Below are 16,969 nucleotides of genomic sequence, written 5' to 3'. Positions count from 1 at the left end.
ATGCCGATTGCCCAGCTGATGCTCACCCGCTCTAGTAGACTGTGTTGCCAGCACTGACAAAAAGGAGGGGGCTAGATTGTCCAGGCAGCAGCCCATGGAGATTAGTTGCTAGGAGTGTGGGGAGGATGAGCTCTCCACCCCACAGGAACATTCCAGTCTTCAATTCCTTCGCTGCCTGGTTCTCCATTGATGCCCAGCAATCAGACATCACCACACAGAACTCCTGCCTGGGCAAGACCTCAGGTGAGCTTCTAAGACCTACATAGTCCCCGCATGTACTACTAGTCCCAAAGCAACGACAGATTAAGGAGAGGACACAGAAAAAAAGCTGCAACTACAGCATTACTTATTAATAAAAGAAAGAAGACTAACGCAGCCAGCACTGAGCCTGAAAAGGAGAAAAAAAAAAAGGGGGGCGGGGAATTAACATTGAAAGGTAAGATTATGAAAAAGGGAAAACAAAAGGTTTTATATAAAAATTATCTACAACTCTAGAAAAAGTTACAGCAGTAGCTGTGAGGGAGACAGCAAAGCTGAATACAGTGACCACATGGCTCCACAGAAAAAGAAACTGAGGGGCTCTGCCTAGAGGTCAAGGAAATAACTGAAGTTGCACATGCTCAGTAGAGCATGCTGAAAGCTCTAGATTCTTTCAAAGTTCCATGACAACCGCCATCAGATGTCATCATCCATGTGTGAGAACTACCATCCTGCTTGTCCTTGGAGACTTATTTGTATTAATGCAAAAATGTTAAGAAAGGTAAAAAAAAAAAAAAAAAAGATATAAAGCTCTTAAAATCTGGCCAGTCTGTTTTCTCTTCTTTACATATTTTATTACAAATCATAAGAGATCTACCACAGGCAGAGTCAAATAAGAAATGTTAAGCAAAAGATAAGATGAGGAACCTGCTAGAAAATACATCATCTGAAGTAGGCAATATTGCAAGAAGACAGAAGTAGAAAGAACCATTTTATTTTAATGAATTGGGCAGAATTAATGCTCCTACCCTTCACTAGCCTGGGGGGGGGGGGGGGGGGCACATAGTATTAGTCACAACAAACCACTACAACCGAGCCTGAACCCATCAGAAGTCACTCTACATAATGGAACTTATGATACTCTTTCAAACACAGCTCCTATAAAAAAAAATCCCAAGATCTAGCATTTTTCATTTTAATAGAGTGGAAAGTGAGTATGGAACAAAGGCACAGTAAAAGGAAAACCATCATTGTTACAGAATGCATTTAGTTGAACGTTAATAGTCTCAAGAACAAAACAGTATCCATATTTTATAAACCTGAATTACTCTAAAGAGCAAACAGAAAACTGTACAACAGATACAAACCAAGGACCATGTGCAGTATAAAGCTATACTTAATCTTGTCTTAATAGCTGTTGTATTTAATAGTCAAAACTTTATTTTTTTTAAACTAAGAGGAATCATGAAATAAGTAGGCTAGTGTTAACGTCAATCTATATTAACATGTTTAAATTACATACACAAGAATTAGCATAGCATTACTGGAGTTACAAACAGTAGAGGGAAGGCAAAATATTTAGAGAAAAACAATTTTTATATAGACTAAGAAATAATGATAGGTTAAACACTATTCTTCTGTGTTTGCCTCTATAACATCAACAATCTGGGCAGCAGAAGGCCTCTCCTTTGGATCTTCATTGGTGCAGAGTGAGAAAAGTTCAATCACATTCTGATATGACTCATCCAGCTCCTCCATGTTAAGGGGTGGCCTGGTACCCAAGGCTTCATAATATGAATCATCATCAAAATCATCTTCATCGAAGGAATCACCTGAAAAATGTGGGCAATGAAACCAGCAGCAGATATGACAAATATTCAAGTGCTTATCCACAATTGTTTACAAGGCAGCATGTTTAGGGATTCACATTGTTGCGTTTCAAGTTTATTCTATCACTTAACTGTTTCAAAACCAATGGTCCATTCCTTTTTGATCTATGTAAATATAGTTCACTCAAATTGATCTGAGTGAGCAACTCCAAAAGAGAGATGGGTGGTTGGCATGAAGTCCTTAAAATTCTAATTTTGGAGAAAAGTTACAGACAGTCACTTACCCTTACGCTATAGGTAATTGTTTTCCTTGGATTCATATAAATGCAGATTAGTAATCTTAAAAGAATCATCTTTCATATAATACTCTTAAGACTGCTGATAATGTCTTTCGATGAGTGGTGGGGTGTGCAGGCATACCCCACTGAAGAGTTCCCACCAAGTTATACGCATGGCTCACAGTAATACGCACATGTGATTTCAGCTACGCATGCACGCTCCACTTTGAGACTCCAGCGGACACGGAGGCTGCCAGCTAGCAATCAAAGAGTCACAGAACCGGAGTGAGCCAGAATGACAGATAGTCTGGAAAAGAAGGAAGTGGGACTAAAGAGAAGCAGACTGATGGGTAGAAGTGGCAAACATCTGTGATAGCGCACTCCATCCCACCCACATCACCTCTAAGGTTAGCTTGGGGGCCCCTAGAGTGCTGGGGTCAGATGGGAACAGGTGGAAGAATTCTGGGGTCAGCCTACTGAGAAAGGGCCAGGCACCTCCAATGAGATATTCTTTGTTGAATGTTTAACTGAATCAGCTAGAGTCTGGAAAACAAAGATAGCCAAAAAGACAGTGCCATGAGAAAACTGGAGCTGTAATGAGGAGTCATGGCATAAGGGTGAAAAGGGGTAGAGACTCAGGCATAATCTTAGGAAATATTTCTTTATTTTGCATACAGCAGCTTCCCCATGGAGGTAGTGAAGACAAGTCCAGTATCTAAATTCAAGAAAGTATAGGACAAGCACAGGAGATCTCTGATGGAGTGGTAGGAATTCTAAAGCTGAAAAGTTGGTGTAGATGGGCAAAAAAGATAAGCCATAATGGTCTTTTTCTGCTGTCATGCTTCTATGTATGCTAAGTGTATATAAACCATTGAAATGTGTTCAAATAAACTAGAAACCCAATATGAATTTAGTGCTAGATTTTCTTATGCAGAAATTTAAGACTCTCTCCAAACTGAACATATCAGAATTAAAATGTGGAAGGAGAAATTATTATTTACCTGATAATATCCTTTTCCTTAGTACAGGCAGGTGAATCCAAAACCAGTGGGTTATGCACCTCTACCAGCAGATGGAGATGGAGCAAAGCTAACACCACAGTATATACATCCCCTGCAGTGACATCAGTGCACCAGTATTCTCTGCAAAAGTGAACTGTGGACAAACTAACAAAACTTGACTACTAACAGATAACCATTCCAGCACTCAGCCAACAGGAAAATACTATGCTCAAAGAGTGTAACACTAATCTAGGGACCGGATTGACACTTACCAGTATTACCTGGAACACGCACACAGCCATGCAGGAGGACCACAGCATAACCGTTTGGCAGCCGCGAGTGGGAAGTTGGATTCACCTGTCTGTACTAAGGAAAAGGAAATTATCAGATAAATAGTAATTTCTCCTTTCTTTTCGTACAGACAGGTGAATCCAAAACCAGTGGGATGTACAAAAAGCTACTCCCAAACAGGGCGGGAGGCTGCCAGCAGTCCAGTCAAAACCATTCATGCGAACGCTACGTCCTCCCGGGCCTGCACATCCAAGTGATAATGCCTGGAAAAGGTGTGCAAAGAGGACCATGTTGCTGCTTGGCAAATGTCGACAGGAGACAATATAAACAGCTGATCCGTCTTCCTCAGAGGTTCAGAAACTTCTAGATACCTCAAGTTATGCCTCTTGACATCGCAACAGGCGAAATTCCTCCACAACTCTTTCTCCGTCCAGAGACAGCAGGGAAATAAACTGATTTAAGTGAAAATCGAGACCACTTTTTGGCAAAAAGGACATTGTATTGCCCTGGAGTCACTCGTAGAAATGGCTCCCGGCAAGACAAGACCTGACACCCAATGAGTTGAACAAACTGCCACAAGAAGCACCGTTTTCAAGGAAAGGTTACGCAATGGTCCAAAAGTAAGGCCCGCTAAAAAATCCAAAACCAGATTAAGACTCCACAAGGGCACCAATACCCACAAGGAAGGATGAAGATGCTTCACTCCTTTCAAGAAACGGGCCACATCTGGATGAGCAGACATGGGCCCATCACTCACCTGACCTTGGAAACAGGCAAGAGCCACCACCTGTACCTTTAAGGAATTAAGGACAAACCCTTTGCACAACCCATCCTACAAAAATTCCAAAATGAGTGGTATCTTAACCAATCGAGGAAGAACCCTCCGATCTTATCTTGCCCTCTGGCTTTCCTGCTTGAGAGCATAGATGCCCAAAGAATTTGGATCTCTCCTGTGACTAAAGAATTGAGGAACCTTATCTTATGTTATGTTATCTTCACACCAAGCCTAAAACACTCGCCAAACCCGCACATAAGCTAAGGAAGAGGAGAATTTTCATGCTCGTAGCAAGGCTGAGATGCCTGAATATAACAAGCAGCACAGAGGGTAAGGCATTTAGGTTTCTTAGCTATAGGTGCCATCAGTCTATCCGTACGCTGAAATAAGCATCTGAGGAGCATGCATCCAACTGTAATCGTGCTGCAAAAAAACTAGGCATCCAAAATCTAGGTGCTAGACACTGTACCTCAAAGGGCACCCACAAACCGGGCTTCCACGAGGCCACACTGCTTGCGGGCACAGATAAGCATGTGAATGCGCACACAGTTGGCCCCCCCCTCTAATTGGACATTCAAGCAGGCGCCCAACCAAGCATCCAAATAGGTGCTTAATTAGGCGCACAACTGGACGCACAGCAGGATGCACTCGCACAATCAGACAGAACTGAAGAGGGCAGCCAAATGTGCAGGAAAAGAACGCAAAATGCTTCCGCAGCCTACCACATGGCAAACCAGTAAATAGCCCGAGCGCAGTGCCTAGCCAAAAGGCCGCTCAACCTGTCAGGCTGCCCAAATCCCCCAAACTACCACAGAGGCTGGAACGAACTTTGGATCAGCGTGCAGAGTACAGACAAGGAGAGAGGAACCCCTACAAAAAACTGTTATAAGGTTTTTTTGGGGTTTTTTTTTTTTTTTATTCTTTACCCGAGTTCAGCCCATCACGACTGAGATCAGAATCAGTCTCTGGCTGCGGGGGGGAGAGGGCCTATACCTTCACTGTCACGCTCTGCTTCCTGCACCCGCTGCCTTTCAGCTGGTTTTGTTTTTTTTTAAACATCTAAGTCCATGCCGGCTGAAAACCAGCTACTGGACCAAGGCACTCATCTGAGAGAGGGATCCAACGATATCATCTCAGGAATTCTTGACTGAGGGAGGGACCATATGGTAACATCACAGGAGAGTGGGGCGAAATAAATTTCCTTCGTCTTTTCTCCTTCTAAAACTTTGCTCTGTTTCCATCTGCTGGTAGAGGTACATAACCCAATGGTTTTGGATTCACCTGTCTGTACGCTAAGAACCATTCATAACTGTGCTCATAACCAGCTGGTATGCTAACACGCAACCCCAAAAAGAACAATTCTCCTATTAGCTGGGCTCAAGGGTTATAAACATTTGACTGGTGGGACAAGGACAATTTCTAGATAGGGCAAAATATCAAGATGTTGATGTAAGAGCCACTTTAAAATAACTCCCTACCCAAAAGATAAAATACAAGATATAAAAATAGTGAAGTCAATATTCAAAGCTACTTAGATAAATTTTGATGACAACATTCAGAAACCAGAAGGAGAAAAATTCAACCTTCAGGACTTTCTCTATTTAACTTTAAGGTTGCCATACTCCTACAGAGAAACTTCAAAGGAGCACTCCAGTGTGAAACTGCTGAATTAGAACTCTTTAAAAAAACTTAACACCATCACCCTAGGTTTGAACAGAGACAATGGCTTCATGACTCACTTCAACTATCTATGAACTTAATAGCATTATTGTGTAGCCTACTGACAACAGAGGTAAGTGTGAAAAGTCAGAATGATCTGCAAACAGTTAACACTCTCTCCTCACCATGTCCTGCCTAATCTAATGCCTTATCTCTTCTGTATATATTTTACCCATCTCTTGTACATCACTTCATACATCTGATGAAGTGTACTCTGTCCTTGAAAGCTCATGCTTTAATAAATTGGTTAGTCAATAATATGCCACTTGACTCCTGTAATTTGCCACTGTTCTATGTAAAGCCCCGTATCTCTGTTGGGCAGTTTATCGTTATATGTAAACCGGAGTGATTTGTAGTCTCTATAAGAACCTCGGTATATAAAAATTAAAAATAAATAAAAATAAATAAATAATTTATGATAAACATGATTCTTATAACACTATGGTTTACTAACACATTAAACAGGCAAATACAGACACGCTGACATTGCTGTCATTTCTTATGGCAGGCTGAAAATATTTCCCAATGAATACCTAAATCCATCAGAAACTGAAGAAAATGCTTCATTAAATAACATAAGTTAGTGTGTTTGTTTTTAAATAGTCAGTCAGTAAGGCGGCTAATAAGTAGAAGTTAGTGTGTTTGCCAGGTACTTATATAGCCTGGATTGGCCACTGTTGGAAACAGGATGATGGGCTTAATAGACCCTTGGTCTGACCCAGTATGGCATGTTCTTATGCCTCTTCTTAAAGTTCAACAAATCAGATTCAAGTCCAACAGCCAGTGGGAAAATTATTCCACATGAGTGGTCCTCCACACCAAAAGACCCTAAACTGATTTAATTGTAATCAGCATTCTTTCACTGCCAGAACAACCAGTTTCCATTGGTCATTCAACCACAAGCCCAATTTGGAGGGTAGATTGTTAAAGCTTTAATTATTCAGGACCATTAACCTGTAACATTTTAAAAATTAGAGTGAAATTCCAGATCTTAATTCTAACAAGTATCAGCAGCCAGTGGAGTTCCATGAAAATCAGCATATTCCCCTCCTTTCACATCCTGTGTTCAAACAGTGGCATTTTGAGTTATTCTGAAGTACCTTATGATACTTTTTTGGTAGGCCAACAAAGAGCATTGCAATAAACTAATGATAGTTTGTGCCACCAAACAAGCGATTTTAATTGAGAACATAACTCGTGTCAATTTCCTTTTATAAAAAGCTGATTTTAAAACATTTTGAATTTGAGATTTAAGGAGAAATTTAAACTTACCTTTTAATTTCCTTTCCTTTAGTCCTGCTACACCAATCCAGAACAATTGGGTTATGGTCCCCTTCCAGCAGATAGAGGCAGAGCATATGACCTTTTCTGTGATATCATCAATTTGTATGTGCTGCAGTGACAATTAGAGCCAGTATATTCCCATGACAAAGCAGACTATAACACTAAACCACTGGCACTGTGCCAGTGCAAATTTTAAAAATGTGTCTAATCAGTGTACATGATCGCAGCAGGTTGCAATTCTGTGATTTATGACAATTTCTGAAAATGTCCCCTCCCCCCCCCCTTCAAAGAAATACTGATGATACTGATGAGAGCTTGAGAGATCCCATGTGGTGGCTCCTGGAATTTCTCCCCTTCAAAGGCCAACACCAGAGAGCTTTGGGTTTCAGGTCGGGAAAGATCAGGAAAAGAGGAGAAAAAGGCTTGGCTGCCTGCAGAATCCAAAATGGCAGCTATTCCTGCTGATGCACTGCAGATAGGGAAGAGGGCTTGTACTGCTCTGAATTTCCTGCTCATGGGAGAGCAAAGTTTCTGAACTGCTGGCTCCCCAGAACCCTCATCCCCTCCCCACCCCAGTCAACATCACACGCTAGATAGAAACAGGGGCAGATTGGCCTATCGAAGGATCGGGCATCCCCCGGTCGGCCGGTCGCACTGGTCACGTGGTCTTTATCACAGCTCTTGCTGAGAGGGGCTGCTGCGGAAGAAGGTCTCAGTAGGGCTGCGATAAGAGTACAACCCGCCACGGTTCGTGATGGTCTTTGTTGGGGCTGTGACGGAGCCCTACCCACCGCAGGGCTGGAAGAAAGATGCATCTGCAGGTTGGAGGACCACCAGAAGCATTGACCTCCTTCCACCTCCCCTCTGGCAGTAAATAAAGAGCAACATGGGTGTGGCCAAGGCCCAGCAGAAAGGAGGTCTAAGGGGTATGTGTATTAAAGAAAGAGCCTGTGTGTGTATGAGAGCGCACGCCTGCATGAGTGTTTGGGAGAGCTTGCGTGTGTGAGCCTGAATGTGTGTATTAGAGACAGAACCTACATATCAGTGAGAGAGTGCCTGCATGTGTGTATAAAAGAACAAGCACCTGCATGAGTGTTTAAGAGAGTGAGCATCTGCACATGTATAAAGAGTGCCTGCATGTATGTATGAGAGTGAGAGCGTGCATGTATAAGAGAGAATGCCTGTGTGTGTGAAGGGGAGAGAGAGGATTGTGTGCCCCCACCTTCTCCCAAATCCAGAACAATCTCTGGGTGATTGTAAATCAAAAGATCCCTGGCATTTTATTTATTTTATGGTATGGAGAACTGGAGATTTTTTAATCCTATTTTAAATTTTGGGGTGTTATTTCATGAGTCTGTTTTGATATATTTTAATGGTATTTCACTAAAGAGTGTGGAGGGTAGAGAATGAAAGTACAGGGTAATGCAGATGAGAATGAATTTACTCAATCCTACATTTAAGAAGTAATATCTCAAAGAGATAGTAACTCAATAATATACCTGGACTTGACCAATATTACTCAAATAATGATTTTATTTATGAAATTGTAACCGAACTTTATTGGCACCTGTTAGAATGTATGATATCCTACATTTACTTACCTTAGTCTATGTGCCTATTTGTAAACCGTTGCGATGGTATATAACTTAGTGACGGTATAGAAAAGCTTTTAAGTAAATAAATAAATATTTGAAAAAATATTAGAACAAATTTATGTGACTTTTTAAAATTATTTGATTTTTATGGGCTGTTTTGATATTTATTCTTTTTATTAGTATAGTTTTAATGTTATGAATATTAATGATTTTATTGCTTGATGATTTGCGAGGAGTGATGATGTTTGTTTTTCCATTGCTGCACTGCATAATTCAGTCAAGCTTGTTGTGCGTTCCAGAGCATGAATGTGAGCAAGAGCATGTGAACCAGTGAGTGAGAGAGAATGATTGAGCCAATGAGCATGTGTGTGAGCAAGAGGACTATTTAAACTGGTGGGCCTGTGTGTGAGTACTTTACCAGTACTGACAAGAACACCACATAAGGCGGGGGGGGGGGGGGGGGGGGGGGACGACACACACAGCAACAAATCCCAGATAGGAGACGCCATCCCAGGAACACTCTCCTGATCCCTTTAAAGGCTTCCCCCACCCCCCATCTCATTGAGAACTTGGGAGCCACCTACTAGGACCTGCTCATCCAAAGACCACACAGAGAGCCAGGACTAGAATAACAATCAAAAGAAATGGTGCCCTAGGAGCCAAAGAACCAGCTCTACCAGGGAGAATCAATCTGTTGAACTGGGGGGGAAAAAAAACAAACCATGACACTAGCTTTATCAGGAATGGCCTGGAGCCCAAAATCTGGAAGCAAGGAATTCTGCTCCACCAGCCACCATCTACTGAAGATAGAAAATATTGGCAAATGCCTGTGCTGCTCCACCCCTTATGGCAGTAATGATGTCACTGAAAATGTTTTAGTTCTCCATCTTTATCTGCTGGCAAGTTGTCAAATGCATATATCTGGACTGGTCTAGCAGGATCACAAGAAGTTAAAAATTATTTTAGTGTGTAGCTTCTGGATCTTCTGGCTCTGGGCAACATTCAGGCACAGGCAGCGCAGACAAACATCACACAACAGGCCTAAGCAGCAACACAACAGTTGTGCTAGTACAATAAAGACATCTTGTAGGAACAGTGGGGACAACTTTTGAAGTCTGGTTTGATGACCACCATCATGAAGAAAATTAAAGCTAAGTCAAACTCAATTTCGGAAAACTTAAGAAAAAAAATTTTTTTTGGACACTTGCAACAAGAAAAATGAAGACTACACAGACAAGGGGAAAAAGAAACATGAAAGAAATGCAAGCAAAAAGTTCAGTGAGTGGCTGAAGAAGAGTGCACAAAAATGTGTTCTTTTGCACAAGCTGAAGAAAAAAGGCTAAGACGACTTATATGGCATCTCCATGGAAACACCATGCATACTCTGAAAACTTTTTTTTATTTTTTTTTAGTTTTTCTGAGCTAAGAGAGCTTTTCTGTTTCATTGCCATTGGATGGAGTCACCCTCTTGTGTGGCTGATTACTGTTCTGCTTGTCCACAGAGAAAGGAAAATTGGTTTTACCTGCTAATTTTTGTTCCTGTAATACCTCAGATCAGTCAAGTGGGTTTTGCATCCCTACCAGCAGATGGAGTCAGAGAATAAAAATGTTTCAGGCACTGCTATATAACCGAGTGTGTCACCTGCACTCCCTCAGTATTGACTTGTACCAAGCCAAGTAGCATGAAAAACACCAAATTACCCTAACCAGAGCGAATACAGAACTCATGGTTGGAGTCTCCCTAAACTGGAGCCCCCATCATCAAACAAAGGAACCAAAAAACCATTGTAACTACCAGTTCTGAATATACACACAGAAAAATTACAGAGTGAGTCCCTAAAGGTCTTTCGACAACAGGGGGATGGGTCTCTGGACTTAACTGTGGTATTATAGGAATGAAAATTACCAATTTTCCTTTCCTGTTCATACCCAAATCAGTCCAGACAAGTGGGATGTACCCAAGCTCCCTAAAGACCTGTTCACTGCACACACTTACCAAATATAGACTTGTCCGGCACCCTGACATCCAGTTGGTAATGTCAAGTGAAAATGTGCAGGGAAGACCACATTTCTGCCCTACAAAACTCCTAAGGAGACTGACATTCTGTCTAGATAGCTGCCTGTGCCCTAGTAGAATGCACCTGCAACCCCTCTGGAACCTTCCAGCCCTTACAAAGATAGGCCAAGAAAATAGCAACCTAGCAATCATAGCCTTGGATGCTATTTCCTTTCTTTGCCCCACCAAATAAGACAAACAGATATCTGAAAACTGAAAGCTGTTAGTGACCTTCAGATAACGTAATAAGATCCGTCTCACATCCAACAAGTGAAGCTCCCTAGACTGACATCTTTGAAGCCCAGTTTGGAAAGACTGGAAGCTCCACAGTCTAGTTAAAGGTGGAAAGAGGAAGCAACCTTCAGTAAAAATGAGGGCACTGAACACGATACCCCATCCTTCATTATCCACAGGAAGGGCTCTCTTCAGGTCAAAGCCTGAAGCCAAACAAATCCCCACCAGGAAGACCAATTTCAAGGTAAGATCCTACAGGGTCACTCTCCACATTGGCTCAAAGGGCCCTTCACAGAGCACTCGCATACCCAAATTCAAGCTACACGCTGGACACAACCTGCACACTGGAGGTCTCAAATGTTTGGCCCCCTTTAGAAATCGCACCATGTCTGGGTGAGACACCAAGGCTGTCCTGTGCAGCTTATTCCTGAGACAACTCAAACCTGCAAGTTAATTCTCTGCGCATTTATAGGCCAGTCCCTTAGCCAAGCCCTGTTGCAAAAATGCCAAGATGTGTGGAATATCCACTCATAAAGGAACCAACCCTTGAACAATACATCAGGACTCAAACGCTCTCCATACCTGGACATAAACCATGGACATGGACGGTCTTCTAGCCTGATACAAAGTGGTAATAACCAACTCGGAGTATCCCCCAACAGCAAACGTCACCTCTCAAAAGCCAAGCCGTGAGACAAAAACGATCCTCCCAATCAGAGACAAGTTCTTGTTGCATCAAATCTGGCAGATTGAGCCAATCGCATAGGCCTGTATCGTGAGCCGAAACAAATTCACAAACCATAGGTAATGTGGCCACTCTGGCGCTACCAGTACTACCCTGTCTGGATGTTTCTCTACGTGCTGCAACATGAACCCTACCAGGGGCCATGGAGGAAAGATGCATAGCAGGATCCCTGTTGGCCAAGGAAGAACCAGAGTGCCCAAGCCCTCGGTGCCAACCTACAACTGAAAAATGAGGCACTATGGCATTTTTATGAGTTGCCATTAGATCCATCTGTGGGATGCCTCATTTGGTGCAAATCAGGTCAAAGTCCGCCATCGATAACTCCCATTTCCTTGGATCCAAGTTTTGCCTGCTGAGATAATCTGCCTGTATATTGCCCTCTCTGGCTATATGCAAAGCTGCTATCCCTTCCAGATTCTGCCCAAACAAAGAGTTCCTGGGCCTTGAGAACTACTCCATGGCTTTTTGTCCCGCCTTGACAATTGATATAGGCAACTGTTGTGGCATTGTCCAAGAACACACTCACCAGTCGCCCTCGAATCTGAAGGAGAAAATACAGCAATGCTCAGCACATTGCTCTCGTTTCTAGATGATTGATAGATCAGGCTGCTTCCACTCGTGAACACAGACTTTGGGCAGACCGCCCCCCCCCAACCACTGAGGCTGGCATCCATGGTCACCACCACCTAAGTCTGGAGTCTCTAGATTCACCCCTTTCTCCAAACTGCAGCAAGAAAGCCACCAGGACCGAATGGACCTGGAGTCACCCTGAGCCAGTAACAGCAGCTGAAAATCATCAGACATCAGTTCCAACCATGAAAGTAAAGCTCTCTGGAGAAGACATACGTGGGCAAAGGCCCAAGGAACTACTTCCAGAGTAGACACCATTGAACCCAGCACCTTAAGTATCCCAGGCTCTGGGAATCAAAAGGCATAACAAATGAAGTATCTGCACCTGCAACTTCGCCACTCTCTCTGGGGTCAGAAACACCTTGCCAACTCGGGTGTGGAATAACACTCCCAAATACTCTACAGACTGGGTAGGTGCCAGATGACAAATTTATCACGCAGCCGAGCGTGCACAACATTTCCATGACCTGGTGCACTGCCAGAGCACATTCCATCCATGACACTGCTCAGATAAGCCAGTCATCCAGGAGGATAGCAAATGTAACCCCAATATTTAAAAAGGGCTCCAGGGGCGATCCGGGAAACTGTAGACCGGTTAGCCTGACTTCAGTGCCAGGAAAAATAGTGGAAAGTGTTCTAAACATCAAAATCACAGAACATATAGAAAGACATGGTTTAATGGAACAAAGTCAGCATGGATTTACCCAGGGCAAGTCTTGCCTCACAAATCTGCTTCACTTTTTTGAAGGAGTTAATAAACATGTGGATAAAGGTGAACCGGTAGATGTAGTATACTTGGATTTTCAGAAGGCATTTGACAAAATTCCTCATGAGAGGCTTCTAGGAAAAGTAAAAAGTCATGGGATAGGTGGTGATGTCCTTTCGTGGATTGCAAACTGGCTAAAAGACAGGAAACAGAGTACGATTAAATGGACAATTTTCTCAGTGGAAGGGAGTGGACAGTGGAGTGCCTCAGGGATCTGTATTGGGACCCTTACTTTTCAATATATTTATAAATGATCTGGAAAGAAATACGACGAGTGAGATAATCAAATTTGCAGATGACACAAAATTGTTCAGAGTAGTTAAATCACAAGCAGATTGTGATAAATTGCAGGAAGACCTTGTGAGACTGGAAAATTGGGCATCCAAATGGCAGATGAAATTTAATGTGGACAAGTGCAAAGTGATGCATATAGGGAACCCATACTATAATTACACAATGTTGGGTTCCATATTAGGTGCTACAACCCAAGAAAGATCTAGGTGTCATAGTGGATAACACATTGAAATCGTCGGTTCAGTGTGCTGCAGCAGTCAAAAAAGCAAACAGAATGTTGGGAATTATTAGAAAGGGAATGGTGAATAAAACGGAAAATGTCATAATGCCTCTGTATCGCTCCATGGTGAGACCGCACCTTGAATACTGTGTACAATTCTGGTCGCCGCATCTCAAAAAAGATATAATTGCGATGGAGAAGGTAGAGAGAAGGGCTACCAAAATGATACGGGGAATGGAACAGCTCCCCTATGAGGAAAGACTAAAGAGGATATGACTTTTCAGCTTGGAGAAGAGACAGCTGAGGGGGCATATGATACAGATGTTTAAAATCATGAGAGGTCTAGAACGGGTAGATGTGAATTGGTTATTTACACTTTCGGATAGTAGAAAGACTAGGGGGCACTCCATGAAGTTAGCATGGGGCACATTTAAAACTAATCGGAGAAAGTTCTTTTTTACTCAACGCACAATTAAACTCTGGAATTTGTTGCCAGAGGATGTGGTTAGTGCAGTTAGTATAACTGTGTTTAAAAAAGGATTGGATAAGTTCTTGGAGGAGAAGTCCATTACCTGCTATTAAGTTCACTTAGAGAATAGCCACTGCCATTAGCAATGGTAACATGGAATAGACTTAGTTTTTGGATACTTGCCAGGTTCTTATGGCCTGGATTGGCCACTGTTGGAAACAGGATGCTGGGCTTGATGGACCCTTGGTCTGACCCAATATGGCATTTTCTTATGTTCTTATGGATGAACTAGAATCCTCACCCCTTTCAGGGATTCGCCACAACTACCATCACTTTCATGAATATCCGCGGCACAGTCGCTAGCCCGACAGGAATAGGCCAAAACTGGAATTTGCAACATTTCGATCCAGATGTGCAGTACCCGCAGTGCCATATTAATCTTCTGAAGATCCAGAATAGGCCTGAATGTGCCCCTCCTTTTTGAACATCACAAAATAAATGGAGTACTTGCCCTTTCCTCTCTCTACCGGAGGTACCGGCACAATCACCTCTAGCTCTTGCAGATGGAGCAATGTCTTTTGGATTGCTTCTTGCTTGCTTCGGGATACACAGGACATCAGAAAAGCCTCTCTCAGAGGATGAGAAAATTCTAAGGCATAACCATCTCTTACTGCTGTAGAACCCACTCGCTGACATGATCTTGGTCCACTCCTCTAAGAAAAGGGTTAATCTCCCCTCCACTGCTTCCACAGAAGAGTGGACTGGCATGACTTCATTGTAGGGCCTTACTGGCTCCAGCCCCCTGACCAGAACACTCCCTGGGAGTCCTGCGGGCATTCCAAAAGGACTGCTGCTATGCAAAGGTTTGCTTCTGTTCTAAGGCTGGCACCCCCTTGCTAGACCGACAGTGCCTCAAATCTCTGAAGTGAGAACATGTTGAAAAAAGTCTTTTTGACTGCTTTCCTGTCCTCCGGAATCTTATTTCCCTTAGACTCCCCTAACTGCTTCATCAGCTGTTCCAAATCCTCTCCAAACATCAGCTTTCCCTTAAAGGGAAGATTACACAATTGTGACTTGGACCAAACATCCGTTGCTCAATTGTGCAACTACAGAAGCCTGTGAGCCGCCACTGCCGAAACCATGCTCCTGACCGAAGCGTGCACCAAGTCAAAAAGAGCATCTGCCACACAGGCCACCCCGGTCTCCCTGCCTGGAATTGTCCGCTGCAGCATGCTCCGCCTCCTGCGTCTTCTGCACCCAACACAAGCAGGTTCTTTGCATCAGGCTCCCACAAATGGCCGCCTGGAGACAATGCTAAAACCTCAAACATCCTTTTAACTGGATCTCCAGTTTTTGGTTCTTAACATCCTTTAGCGCAGCTTAACCAACTACGGGGATGGTGGTCTTCTTAATTACCACAGACACCACCACATCTACCTTAGGTAGTCTCAAAAGCTCCAAGGTCTCTACAGTGAGCGGGTACAATTTCTCCATTGCCCTGCTGACTTTCAAGCCAGCCCTCGGGGTATCCCACTCCCGGTTCACTAAACTTCCTTATCTTCTTGGGCAACAGAAAAGCCTTTGGTGGCCCCCAAAGCCCATTTAGGACTGAGTCCACACTCTCAGTGTCTGAGTCTTCCTGGGTAACCTTAATCCCCAGCTCCTCAAGGACCTGAAGAATGAGACATCTCAACCCTTCCTTCCAGAATAGCTGGACAATCCTCGGGTCATCCCCCTCTGAAATTGGAGCTTCATCTGGATCTGTTGCGTCCTTATCAGCCTATGGGTCGGCATCTGGATCACTATTCGTGGGATCATCCCCTAGACCATGTGCGGGCACACCCCCTGCATCCAGTGGGTCATCCCAAGGTCTGTGACCAGTGTCTTTATCTGGAGGCCCCCCCACCCAGACTCAGGCAACACAACAGACTCCCGGACTCCTCTTTCGGAGCTAGTCTAGGCTTCTTTGGGGGGACATTACAACCTTCCCACCAGGGGCTGCTTCCTAACTGCCCCCTTCCTTGCCAAATAGGCCTTTTGCAGGAGCAAAACGAAATCTGTGAAAAATTCCTCCACATCAGAGGGCTCATCACATGGCACGCCTCCCCTCAGTCTCCTCTTCACCAGCAAATTCCTCAGAATTATTCAAGTTCATGGGAGACAGGAGGGGAATCCCTAAGTTTTCCCACAGTTGTTTGCCTTCTGCCATGTGCCTCCTTAGAAACCCCAGTGCTTGCAGCCCCCCAGGAGCCTCTGGCACCGGGCCCACTGACTGGGTGACTCTGCTCGAGCCTTCTGCCTCACTGGAGGATCCCTCCCCCCCCCCCCCCCCGATACAAGCTGTGCAGAACTCTGCCAAACTGAGGGGCTCTCGACGCAATCCACAGGCCTTACAGGCTGTCCCACGCTGTGATGTCTGTGCCATTGCCTCAACCATGTGGCATGGTCCTGCAGCAGCTGCACTGCACTGATGCAATCAGCCCAGGACTTCCGATGCTACCAGAGACTCTGCGATCCTTCTCCCTCCTGAAAGCCACCACCCGAATGGTCTGCTTTTTTTTCAATTTAAAATTTATTGAAAGATTCTACAAATACAACTGAATATCGACATATACATCATATTCCTTCAAAGAGTATTACGAGTTACCCCCATTCCCCCACCCACCCTCCCTCGATCCAGCCCCCCACCTTTTATGCATGAAAGGTACAAACAGGGTGAATACATCCCAACATATGATAAAGCAATAGACCAAGAATATTAAAAAAAAACAGATCTTGTGATAGCATATTCCGGTTGAGAGTAT

The 16,969-nt window shown here is 43.7% G+C and overlaps 1 protein-coding gene across 2 annotated transcripts in view; it reads right to left on the bottom strand.

Moving 5' to 3' along the window:
• Positions 1–1,160: 1,160 nt before the first annotated feature.
• PBK (PDZ binding kinase) overlaps positions 1,161–16,969 on the bottom strand; it is a 178,771-nt gene continuing 162,962 nt past the window's right edge. For both annotated transcript variants that reach the window (XM_029596228.1, XM_029596226.1), the window contains one exon: positions 1,161–1,811. In XM_029596228.1, the coding sequence (XP_029452088.1) occupies positions 1,609–1,811 (203 nt within the window). In that variant the 3' untranslated portion in view covers positions 1,161–1,608. The remainder of the gene's footprint in view (positions 1,812–16,969) is intronic.

This window comes from Rhinatrema bivittatum, chromosome 3 (assembly GCF_901001135.1).
Source record: "Rhinatrema bivittatum chromosome 3, aRhiBiv1.1, whole genome shotgun sequence".
Classification (NCBI taxonomy): domain Eukaryota; kingdom Metazoa; phylum Chordata; class Amphibia; order Gymnophiona; family Rhinatrematidae; genus Rhinatrema; species Rhinatrema bivittatum.
This window is presented reverse-complemented; position numbering and strand designations above follow the sequence as displayed.